At 43.8% G+C, this 12,207-nt stretch overlaps 1 protein-coding gene across 1 annotated transcript; it reads left to right on the top strand.

The window, feature by feature from the left end:
- Positions 1-58: 58 nt before the first annotated feature.
- Positions 59-5,915, top strand: LOC120066255 (cell division control protein 6 homolog). The gene is made up of 8 exons (XM_039017506.1): positions 59-1,427; positions 2,160-2,426; positions 2,639-2,838; positions 3,120-3,274; positions 3,480-3,586; positions 3,837-4,077; positions 4,399-4,621; positions 5,391-5,915. The coding sequence occupies exons 1-8, from the start codon at positions 1,166-1,168 to the stop codon at positions 5,619-5,621; spliced, it is 1,686 nt and encodes a 561-aa protein (XP_038873434.1). The 5' UTR covers positions 59-1,165; the 3' UTR covers positions 5,622-5,915.
- Positions 5,916-12,207: the final 6,292 nt, after the last annotated feature.

Here is a 12,207-nt window from a genome sequence, read left to right as displayed (position 1 = left end):
TTTTAAGCTTTTTGCAAATGCAATTTACAGTAATTTATTGTGGAAGTTAATGATTGATATAGCTTACACAGAAACATGAACTCAAATTAGTTGGTTGTACAGTTACACACATTACATATATGCATTGTTTCAATACGTATGCCAGAGCACATATGCAGAAGTTATAGTAATAATCTCAAACTGCAATCAAGTTACTAACAACACCAGAGAATATTGTGTCAAATGTTACAATGCTGAATTTCCCGGGAAATTTCCAGTCCGCCAAAATACATATTATTGAAACTCCCGCCACCATGTACTTGTGTGACGTAGACACTGACGCTCCTGACAAACGAAGATGAACCAATGAGAGCCTGGGAAATAACAAAATGACACAAGAAGGACAAATCAGACCTTAGCCGCGGGAAGTCCAGCTGACTGGGGGAGGAGTTGTGGAGATATTTGGCGCAAGTTTTGTTTCTTAGACTAGAGCGCACCAGAGACACCACACGAAATCCATCAAGAACTAAAATAAGGTATCACTACTTTCAATGCATGTTTTAAACGTGTATCATTACGTTTGATTTGACGAGATATTGTTGAATGTTTTGTCAGAATTTGTGGGGAGATGTTGGCGAGCGAGTTGCCGTCAATCAGTATTGTTTAACTAGTTAGTCAGATACAAAACAGTTTGTCGAATACACCAATACATATATGTCCTGTTTTCTTTGATGGTATTTTACGCCATTTCAGTGTTTTATAATAGTTGTGCTGTTGGCGCCACACATGAGGACACGTATTGTTGTCGCCATTGAGTCTGCAGATACAGTAGTTACTGACAATTCACACCATTGTGATTGATGGCCCTTATATTCTGTAATGTTGATTTTACAACGGTGCAAAGATAAAGAGAGTCGTGCTTAGCAGTGATGACATTAACTTGTGTGGAAAATACTGAAACTACTTTGATCAGGGTAGACCTGATAGCTAGGATGGATGGTATCATTTGCTATTGTGTGGTTTCGTACCTCTAAAGAAATTCACTAATTTCAAGTCACTCTTGATCATAAGATAATTGTTTTTCTTGCTGTCTATCTATTCATGGGTGTTGTCACAATGGCTGACCTTATCTCTTCCCCATTAAGTCTTTTGAAACACGTCTGGACGCTAAGTGCTCACAGCGAAGATGCCCAGCACACGTTCCCAGGCTCAGTCCATCCTCCAGTTCCCCAGACGCAAGTCCTCCAGTGTTGACTCGAAAAGCACCAAGAGCACATCCCAGACGAAGGAGACCCAGTCCCTCTGCTCCGTGGAGTCTCCTAATCCGCAGCCCCTTCCAGAGAAGATCCAGCTAATGCCACTCTCACGCAGGTCCGTGGCCCTCAAAGGTATAACTCTGTGCCCAAGGCTGACCCGAAGAATACCCCTCAGCCCTCGCAAACGCACAGGTATGGGATTGTGTTATTATACACAACTTTGAAAGTGTTTCACTGTCTAAAACTTTTAGGTAATTTGTGATTTTTACATATTCTGTGCAACATTTAAGCTGATAAACCACTTTAGGTAATTTGTGATTTTTACATATTCTGTGCAACATTTTAAGCTGATAAAACACCTTTAGGTAATTTGTGATTTTTACATATTCTGTGAAACATTTAAGCTGATAAAACACCTTTAGGTAATTTGTGATTTTTACATATTCTGTGCAACATTTAAGCTGATAAAACACCTTTAGGTAATTTGTGATTTTTACATATTCTGTGCAACATTTTAAGCTGATAAAACACCTTTAGGTAATTTGTGATTTTTACATATTCTGTGCAACATTTAAGCTGATAAACCACTTTAGGTAATTTGTGATTTTTACATATTCTGTGCAACATTTAAGCTGATAAACCACTTTAGGTAATTTGTGATTTTTACATATTCTGTGCAACATTTTAAGCTGATAAAACACCTTTAGGTAATTTGTGATTTTTACATATTCTGTGCAACATTTTAAGCTGATAAAACACTTTAGGTAATCTGATTTTTACATATTCTGTGCAACATTTAAGCTGATAAACCACCATGCTCAAAACGAAGTAATTATTTCAACTCTTGATGCAAACGTGACATACTATCCGAAAGACAGACATCTTGTTTCTAACCTAACCATGCTTCTTCTGTGTGTTTCTCAGGAGATGAAAATGGCTGTAACCTCAGTGCCAACCTACTGGGCTCTCCTCCCAAACAGCCGTGCCTTAACCTGGCCTCCCCCTGCAAGCTGGGCTTTGATGAGAACTCCCACGTTCTATCCCAGAGGAGACTACTGACCCCCCTGTCACCAAAACGGCAGCGCCTCTCCCACCCCAGGGCCTCCCCCAGCAGACTCCATGAGACCCCCAGTGGGAGCCAATCATGTCCCCGATCAGAGAAGGCCACGGTGGTCCGCCTCTTTGCTGAAAGTAAGACATGTCTCTCTCACGTTCTCTTCCTCCTCTTCCTTTTCTCCTCTCTCACGTTCTCTTCCTCGTAGCTTTTTCTCAAGTGCAAATGAAAAGCGTTAAACTCCAAAGATAAATGTGTGCCTTTACTTGATTTGTTCATTATTCTGTTCACTTCATATAGACTTCAGGCAAACTATGAACCCCTTCTCCCTCTCTCCATCCCTCTCCAGAGTCTAAGTTCCATAGTGTGAAGCAGGCCCTCCACACGGCTGTCCCAGAGCGCCTGCTATCCCGGGAGGCTGAGAGGTCCTCCATCCGCTCCTTCCTGGAGGACAAGGCCCTGAAGGCCAGCCCAGCCAGCCTCTACATCTCTGGAGCCCCCGGCACCGGCAAGACCGCTTGCCTCAACTGTGTGTTGCAGGAGATGACGGTTAGCATCACTGTTTGCGTTAGTCTCCGCTTTGTTAATAATGAGGGGTTAATTGTTAGCATTAGCCCAGCATTGGATCTGTTGCCTTGACAGGATTCAAACACTCATTAGCCTAGTGTTGGATCTTGAGTGGATCCGAATACTCTAAAATGACCTTACACCTCTACCATAAGGAGCAGAAGCACTTAATTCCACCCCTTGTGTACAGCCCTGAACCCTGTGTAAATTTAACCCCATTGATTTCTGTTACATGAATTTAACTATTTCCTCTCTTGATCCAGGATGAACTGAAGGAGATTCAGACAGTGGTGATCAACTGTATGGCTCTGCGTAGCTCCCACGCCATCTTCCCCCTGCTGGCAAAGAAACTGGGGGCCTCTGGGGGCCACACCGACACCAAGCTGCAGAAACTGCTGACCAGCACGGGGCCCACTGTGTAAGTATCTAGCTACTGTGCCAAACCATAACCCTGAACTATAACTTAAATCCATGACACTTTCGCAAAGGTAAAAGTAGAGTTTTTCTTTATCCAACAACTCTGAATTTACACCGTTAAAAAAACACAAATATTTGAGAAAAGATTTACATTTTGCCGACTGATAAGTTTTGTCTATTAACCTTCTTTCTCCTTCTCTCCCCAGTCTTCTAGTCCTGGATGAAATGGACCAGTTGGACAGCAAGGCCCAAGATGTTCTCTACACCATCTTTGAGTGGCCGTACCTGCCCAAGTCCCGCCTCTGTCTCATCGGTAAGAACCCCCTAATATACAGTGTTAAACAATATACACTGTCTCTGGTATACACATTTTATTGGATGTTAATATTTCTAGTTAATATCTAAGGATTAATCTGAAGATTTCACCCTAAAACTTCATATACACATCTACCCATCTCTATATTTAAATTCCATCCATTCAACTCTCAGCCATTTCCTCATATGGGCTGTCGTTAGTCTTCCTGTATGCAGGCAGGTGTAATGACGGTGTCGTGCCATTCTAGGTATCGCCAACGCTCTGGACCTGACGGACAGGATCCTCCCCAGGCTCCAGGCCCTGCCTCTTTGTCGGCCCCAGCTGTTACACTTCCCTCCCTACAGCCGCCAAGAGCTCGCCGCAATCGTACAGGACAGACTCAGACAGGTGTCCGGAGAAGGGTTACTAGACGCATCGGCCGTGCAGTTTTGTGCCAGGAAGGTGTCTGCTGTATCGGGAGATGCACGCAAAGCTCTGGATATCTGCCGGTAAGGGAATGAATTGACGAAATATCTTAAATTGTCCATGAAAATAAATGTAAAATCAAATATGAGCAACCAAAAATGTGCATTTTACTATGGCTAGTTATAAGTGGTCTTGGAGAGTTGGTATGGGAAGGGAAAAGGGGATACCTCGTCAATTGTACAATTGAATGCATTCAACTGAAATGTCTTCTCTGAATCAGAGAGGTGCGGAGGGCTGCCTTAATCGACATCCACGTCTTCGGCACCCGGGGAACAGTGGGTTAACTGGTTGAAGTTTTGTTTGAGAACAGAAAGTGTCATGAAGCCGGTTCCTCTGTGTTACAGGAGAGCTGTAGAGCTTGTGGAATCTGACGACAGAAAGAAGGCAGCAGAAACTACAGAGTCTCGTGTGAGCGTTCCCCAGGTGGCCAGGGTGCTGTCGGAGGTGTATGGGGACCGCATGTCCTCGTCAGAGGGAGAGAGCTTCCCCATCCAGCAGAAACTCCTGGTCTGCTGTCTGCTACTGCTAACCCGCAACGGCAAGAACAAAGAGTTCCCACTGGGCAAGGTGAGAGACGGGCACTGCATTGGTGCGAACACAGTACTACAACACAAGTTTGTAAATTGAGAGCAAACATTTTTTTTTTTTTTTTGCTGTTAATCATTTTCTAATACACCTTGACATACACCGAGTGTACAAAACAGTAAGAACGCCTGCTCTTTCCATGACAGACTGTCCAGGTGAAAGCTAGGATTCCTTATTGATGTCACTTGGTAAATCCACTTCAATTAGTGTAGATGACGGGGAGGAGACGGGTTAAAGAATAATTTCTTTGCCTTACACAATCCATGTTTCAATTGTCTGTGTGCCATTCAGAGGGGGAATAGGCAAGACAAAATATTGAAGTGCCTTTGAACTGGATATGGTAGTAGGTGCCAGTTGCACCAGTTTGTATCAAGAACTGCAACGCTGCTGGGTTTTTCACGCACAGCCGTTTCCTGCGTGTGTCAAGAATGGTCCACCACCCAAAGGAGTAGAACGCATTGGAGTCAACATCCCTGTGGAATGCTTTCGACACCTTGTAGAGTCCATGCCCCGACGAATTGAGGCTGTTCTGAGGGGGGGAAAGGGGTGCAATATTAGGAAGATGTTCCTAATGTTTTGTACACTCAGTGTACATGCATCAGACAAGTCTAGGTAGCTAGTAAGAATGAAACGTTAACGGCAGTTCCAGACGTTTTCTCTTGCACTGACCTGGTTACCACTGAAAGTCATTGGGTTGCTGAAGGTCAGTACCAATTATTTCTCAAGTCTGACTCTCTTCTTTATCCCTCAGCTCCACGAGGTGTACAGCCGTCTGTGTGCCAAGAGACAGGTGGGCGGCGTGGGCCAGGGCGAGTGCCTCTCCCTCTGCAGTCTGCTGGAGAGCCGGGGCATCTTTGCCCTGAAAAAAGCCAAGGAGGCTCGCCTCACCAAGGTTTCTCTGAAGATTGAGGAGAGGGATGTGGAGAATGCTCTGAAGGATCGCACCCTGCTGGGCAGTATCCTGACCGCTGGCCTACCATGACCTTTCACCCTCGGGATGATATCAATTTCTCAATCTGACCAACCCCGATTTAATATTTATTTGTGCCTTATTTTTTTTATTCCTTTTTTTTCTGGTGGGGTGATGCATATCCAGCTATGACCTCCCTTTTCAGAACAATGGGAAATGCAGCAATTTGTTAGATTTTTAATGACAGATGAACATGGACTGGAAACATTTCAAATGGTCAGCCAAACTGACCAGCTGCTTTTAACTTGAGTTTAAATGCTCATTTATTTTTTTGGGTTGAAAACCTTATGTACATTTATGTTGTAATAAATTAATGTACCAACTTTAAAAAAATGTGTTCCTCTTATTTTAATTCAGCAAGAGGCCTACTATTTTTGTTAATCATGGTGAATCAAAAAAATAAACTCAAATAAAAACAATGTTTTTGTAAACTGTAGGCATACCCATCAAAATCATTAACTTTTTAGGAAATATAGCCTCAGTCCTTATTCAAAATAAATGAAAGGCCTGTCTGCTACTAATGAGCTTTCTGTGAAATATGCAGTACACGAAAACGGGTGCAATGACATGTGAAAGTAAAATATTTCAGTCAGCAAAGCCATTGACAACCAAACAGCCGGGGGAAGCAAACAAGAAAGGTCAGTCCTTCAATAGCTAATTGAATACAGTACCCACAAAAATTGTACAGTGCACTTTCAATTGTTTAAGCCGAGGTTGAGTTTTAATTTGTAAATGGTATCAACACAGATCAAGTCATCCATATTGTGAGTTCAGGTGCAATTTCTGTTTCCTCCTTTGTGGTCCTTGTGAATAGCATGCTGTAGGTATAAGATGCCTACTATCAGAGGTGGCGTAATAAAGGGTGTTTTATTTATTATTCTGGATTCACACTTGAGCATGGGTACCTCCAAGATGCAATTTCCTTGAACAGAAATGGTTATTGGTAGGTTTCTGTCAGAACCAAAAATAGCCTAAATGCCTGTGTTCATGACCACCTGATCTGGATAGCAATACGTTTTACTCTATCCCACATGGCAGTCAAATTAAATATAATACTGAACAACATGTGTATTTATAAAGAAAGTAAACATGATAAATCACCGAACTGCGAAAAGCTGTCGTGCGAAGTTAGCGGCGATATATCCTGTAACGTGTTCTACACAGTTTGTGACGGGGTGGAAATTACATTTCAACATGGGTGAAAAATACCAACCGCCTGCTTGCAAACACTCGAAGAACAACTCAACTATAATGTAGGGCAGCTTTTATTATTCTTAGCAGTTTTCATAAGCAATGCCATATGATAAACACTGACTGTATTAGCTTGGATAGTTACACTGCTGATATTCATATGAACGTGATGTATTATATACACTGCTCAAAAAAATAAAGGGAACACTAAAATAACACATCCTAGATCTGAATGAATGAAATATTCTTATTAAATACTTTTTTCTTTACATAGTTGAATGTGCTGACAACAAAATCACACAAAAATTATCAATGGAAATCAAATTTATCAACCCATGGAGGTCTGGATTTGGAGTCACACTCAAAATTAAAGTGGAAAACCACACTACAGGCTGATCTAACTTTGATGTAATGTCCTTAAAGCAAGTCAAAATGAGGCTCAGTAGTGTGTGTGGCCTCCACGTGCCTGTATGACCTCCCTACAACGCCTGGGCATGCTCCTGATGAGGTGGCGGATGGTCTCCTGAGGGATCTCCTCCCAGACCTGGACTAAAGCATCCGCCAACTCCTGGACAGTCTGTGGTGCAACGTGGCGTTGGTGGATGGAGCGAGACATGATGTCCCAGATGTGCTCAATTGGATTCAGGTCTGGGGAACGGGCGGGCCAGTCCATAGCATCAATGCCTTCCTCTTGCAGGAACTGCTGACACACTCCAGCCACATGAGGTCTAGCATTGTCTTGCATTAGGAGGAACCCAGGGCCAACCGCACCAGCATATGGTCTCACAAGGGGTCTGAGGATCTCATCTCGGTACCTAATGGCAGTCAGGCTACCTCTGGCGAGCACATGGAGGGCTGTGCGGCCCCCAAAGAAATGCCACCCCACACCATGACTGACCCACCGCCAAATCGGTCATGCTGGAGGATGTTGCAGGCAGCAGAACGTTCTCCACAGCGTCTCCAGACTCTATCACGTCTGTCACGTGCTCAGTGTGAACCTGCTTTCATCTGTGAAGAGCACAGGGCGCCAGTGGCGAATTTGCCAATCTTGGTGTTCTCTGGCAAATGCCAAACGTCCTGCATGGTGTTTGGCTGTAAGCACAACCCCCACCTGTGGACGTCGGGCCCTCATACCACCCTCATGGAGTCTGTTTCTGACCGTTTGAGCAGACACATGCACATTTGTGGCCTGCTGGAGGTCATTTTGCAGGGCTCTGGCAGTGCTCCACCTGCTCCTCCTTGCACAAAGGCGGAGGTAGCGGTCCTGCTGCTGGGTTGTTGCCCTCCTACGGCCTCCTCCACGTCTCCTGATGTACTGGCCTGTCTCCTGGTAGCGCCTCCATGCTCTGGACACTACGCTGACAGACACAGCAAACCTTCTTGCCACAGCTCGCATTGATGTGCCATCCTGGATGAGCTGCACTACCTGAGCCACTTGTGTGGGTTGTAGACTCCGTCTCATGCTACCACTAGAGTGAAAGCACCGCCAGCATTCAAAAGTGACCAAAACATCAGCCAGGAAGCATAGGAACTGAGAAGTGGTCTGTGGTCACCACCTGCAGAACCACTCCTTTATTGGGGGTGTCTTGCTAATTGCCTATAATTTCCACCTTTTGTCTATTCCATTTGCACAACAGCATGTGAAATTTATTGTCAATCAGTGTTGCTTCCTAAGTGGACAGTTTGATTTCCCAGAAGTGTGATTGACTTGGAGTTACATTGTGTTGTTTAAGTGTTCCCTTTATTTTTTTGAGCAGTGTAGTAAACCAACTGGGGAGCTGCCGCAATGTTTTCCAAATGAAGGAGTGGGCCTTTAACTGCCATCACAATTATATTCTCTCTACACAGTATGAGCATACTGGCTCAAAAAGGAGTCTCTCTGGGGAGAGAGTGCAGGGGGGCACTGCCTCGAAAAGGAGTCTCTGGGGAGAAAGCGGAGGGGGGGGCAGTGCCCCCCAAAAATGTTGCTCTAATTGGAATTGACACTTACAATGAAGCTGGAAGGTGAGTTGTATGTATGGGACTGACACAGATTCCTAACACCATATCTATCACAAATATTGATGTTAATTGTAGAGCTCAGAAGTGATATTACATCATAAGGCAGAAGTAGCCTGGGTACTAATCTGTTTGTGCCATCATGTCACTCCTTGGCATACAAGGAGTGGCAAGGAATGGCTTAATGGCACAAACAAATTGGAACCCAGGCTAAGGCAGAAGATATTATTGACCGAAGATCTGTCTCTGTTGTGTTGAAGCCAAATCCAGCAGGAGAGACCAGTCTCACCTGTACCCAGCTGTCTGTCCATGCAAACAGACATGTCTATTGATCCTCCGTTCAACTTCAAGACAGAAAATATATCTACTGATCAACAGCTTGTCTGGTTTGTGTTCTCTTGTTCTGCTCATTTGTATCAAATCAATATTTTGCATAAGAATTTATCACAATCCCCTCTTTTATCGTCTTTATGTCTCCACATTAAAGCATGGAGTCAGGGCTCCCTTATGTTTGACTTTAGGTCTAAGTTGTCTGCTGACAGGATCCAACAGGAGAGAGCCAATTCCCCTGGACCAAGCTGTGAGTCCTTTAAGAGTGACTGGTCAATGGTTCATCCTAAAACACAATTTGGGTAGGAAGGCATTTCTACTGATCAAAGGTGAGTGCTTCAGATCTTAGAGCTAGACAGACAATTGCTGTATTCCACCATGTGCCAGATACTTTCTGGGGGGAAGAAGATCATCGATAAAGTAGCACTTGTGATGCGTGTTATGTCATTGTGCAGAGACCAGCAAAAGAGATCGGAGTCAGACATTCCCCGTGGCCGGTCTACGGCAGACATGTCCTCCATATTCAAGGTGAGCTGGCTCATGTCTTACAGTTAAAAGTGAATGGATATCTTTGTGACCTTTAACCTCTGTCTACTGTATGTAGTCTTTAAACCCCACAAGGCTCAATGACCCACCAGGAAATACAAATGATGAAATATGATTACAGCATTAAACTTTCAGATAAATGTTTGTTCTTTACATATTAAGACCTGTTTTTGCCTATTCCAGTTGGTTGAAGACCAAGTCATCACATTTGTAAAGAGTGAATTAAAGAAGTTCAAGAAGATTCGGAGTCCAGATCACCCAGAATGCTCTGACAGTCAGGGGAAGGATGGTGGTGTATGGTGAAGATGAACCAGGAGAGCAGTGCCAGAGGGAGCTCTGAAGATCACACTGCACATCCTGAGCCAGAAAGAGCTCGCTGACACACTGGAGAACAGTAACAGCTTTCATTTTCAATTTAATATGCTCACAAACAGATGGCTTGATGTACAAAAATATGTATTAAAAGTACTATGCCTTTATTAGTATGCTTCAAAGTACATTTGTCTTTGTCATTTTCAGATCTTTTAGGTGAGCTTGCTGTGTGTCAACCTAAACTCAAATTCAACTTGAAAAAAAGGAAGTTTGAATGTGTGTTTGAAGGAATGGCTACACACAGAAACCCAACACTTCTCAGATCTACACAGAGCTCTACATTCACAGAGGGTGGAAGTGGAGAGGTCAGTAATGAACATGAGGCGAGACAGATTGAGACAGCATCCAGGAGATCAGCAACACAAGAGACACTGTTCAAAATGCAACGACATCTTTGAACCCTTACCTGAGCAAGACAAACCAACAGAACTGTCCTGACAAAGGGAGTTGCTGGCATTGGCAGAACAGTCTCTGCGCAGAAGTTCATTCTGGACTGGGCTGAAGGAAAAGCCAATCAAGATATCCAGTTGATATTTTCACTTCCTTTTCGAGAGCTGAATTTTAAAAAATGGAAATAAAAGAGTCCGCAATCTCAGACTTCAACAAGTACAAAGTGCTGTTTGTATTTGATGGTCTGGATGAGCGTCGACTTCCCCTTGACTTCCAGAACAACGAGACCTGGTGTGATGTTACAAAGTCAACCTCAGTGGACGTGTTGCTGACAAACCTCATTCAGGGGAATCTGCTTCCCTATGCTCACATCTGGATAACCTCCCGACCAGCAGCTGCTAGTCACTTTGAATTTGTATACCTGAGTTTTTCCAGTGTACATTGTGGATCCTCCAGTACGGCAGAGAGCAGCGTCACCCCTGAGTCTCCGGGTGATTGTAGCTCAGGTCCAGCTTTCTCACATGTGAAGGTTTGGAACGCAGCGCTTCAGCTAGAGAAGCACAGCCTGCCTTTGTGACTCCACAGAACAAACTGCAAATAATATGAATTTCACTCTAAGTAGTAGGTTGGAAGTAGGCTAGAGTGTGATCTGCCTCGATCCACGTTGAGTGAAAATCTAGTAATAAACCGTTTGATGCTTAAAATGTGAGTTCACTTTAATAACATCATAAACTGAATTTACTAACCTGAGTGTCTCCAATTTGCAGTTTGGACCCTCCAGTACAGCAGAGAGCAGCTTCACTCCTGAATTCTGGTATTCAATATGTATATTATCATAATTGATTGTTGCCCTGCCTTTGTTGTACTGTATGGGAAGACCTCAATTGAATAATCCTCTCCTCGTTCTCAAAACCCATTGGATGAAAAAGCCAGAAGTTTCTCCCCTCTGACCTCCTCGAATGGGTTTTGAGAAGATGACGCAAGCAGTATGCAATTGAGATCTTCCGCATGTGTTTCTCAACCACTGTCTTGTGTTCTGCTTTTACAGTGAACCATGATGCAGAACACTGGATAAAATCTGTCCTAAGAAAATGTAACTTGATTTCTCTTGAAAGCTGCAATCACAAATGATTCAGTGAGAATACTTAAATGTTTATTTGTTGGATAGAAAGATTAAAAGGACAGTAATTAAACAAAATACTAATAATCGTGTCCTTCCATTAGATGCCTGTGAGCTAACACTGGACGCAAACATGGCACACAGAAAACTCTCTCTGTCAGAGGGGAACATGGGGGAGAGAAGAGCAGCCGTATCCTGATCACCCAGAGAGATTTGAGGGCTGTTGGCAGGTACTGTGTAAAGAGGGTCTGAATAGGCGCAGTTATTGGGAGTCAGAGTGAAGAGGAAATGGGAGTGACAGAGAAAATCGGCAGGAGTGGAGAGGTTGGGGACTGTTGGCTTGGATGTAATGACAAGTCCTGGAGTTTGCGATGCTTTGACAACAGTTACATCGCCTTCCATAATGCTAGGAGTATTGCTTTACCTGCTCCCTCGTCTTATTCGAACAGAGTAGGAGTGTATCTGGACTGGCTGGCACTCCGTCCTTCTACAGTGTCTCCTCTGGTACACTGACCCATCTGCATACATTCTACTCCACATTTTCTAACCCTCTTTACCCAGGGTTTAGGGTTTGGAATGATGACACATCAGTGTGCCTGTGTCAGGTAGAGCAGCCTCCAATTTGAAACTCAGGCCAGAATTCCATCTAGT

Source organism: Salvelinus namaycush, chromosome 2, assembly GCF_016432855.1.
Source record: "Salvelinus namaycush isolate Seneca chromosome 2, SaNama_1.0, whole genome shotgun sequence".
Taxonomy (NCBI): Eukaryota; Metazoa; Chordata; class Actinopteri; order Salmoniformes; family Salmonidae; genus Salvelinus; species Salvelinus namaycush.
This window is presented reverse-complemented; position numbering and strand designations above follow the sequence as displayed.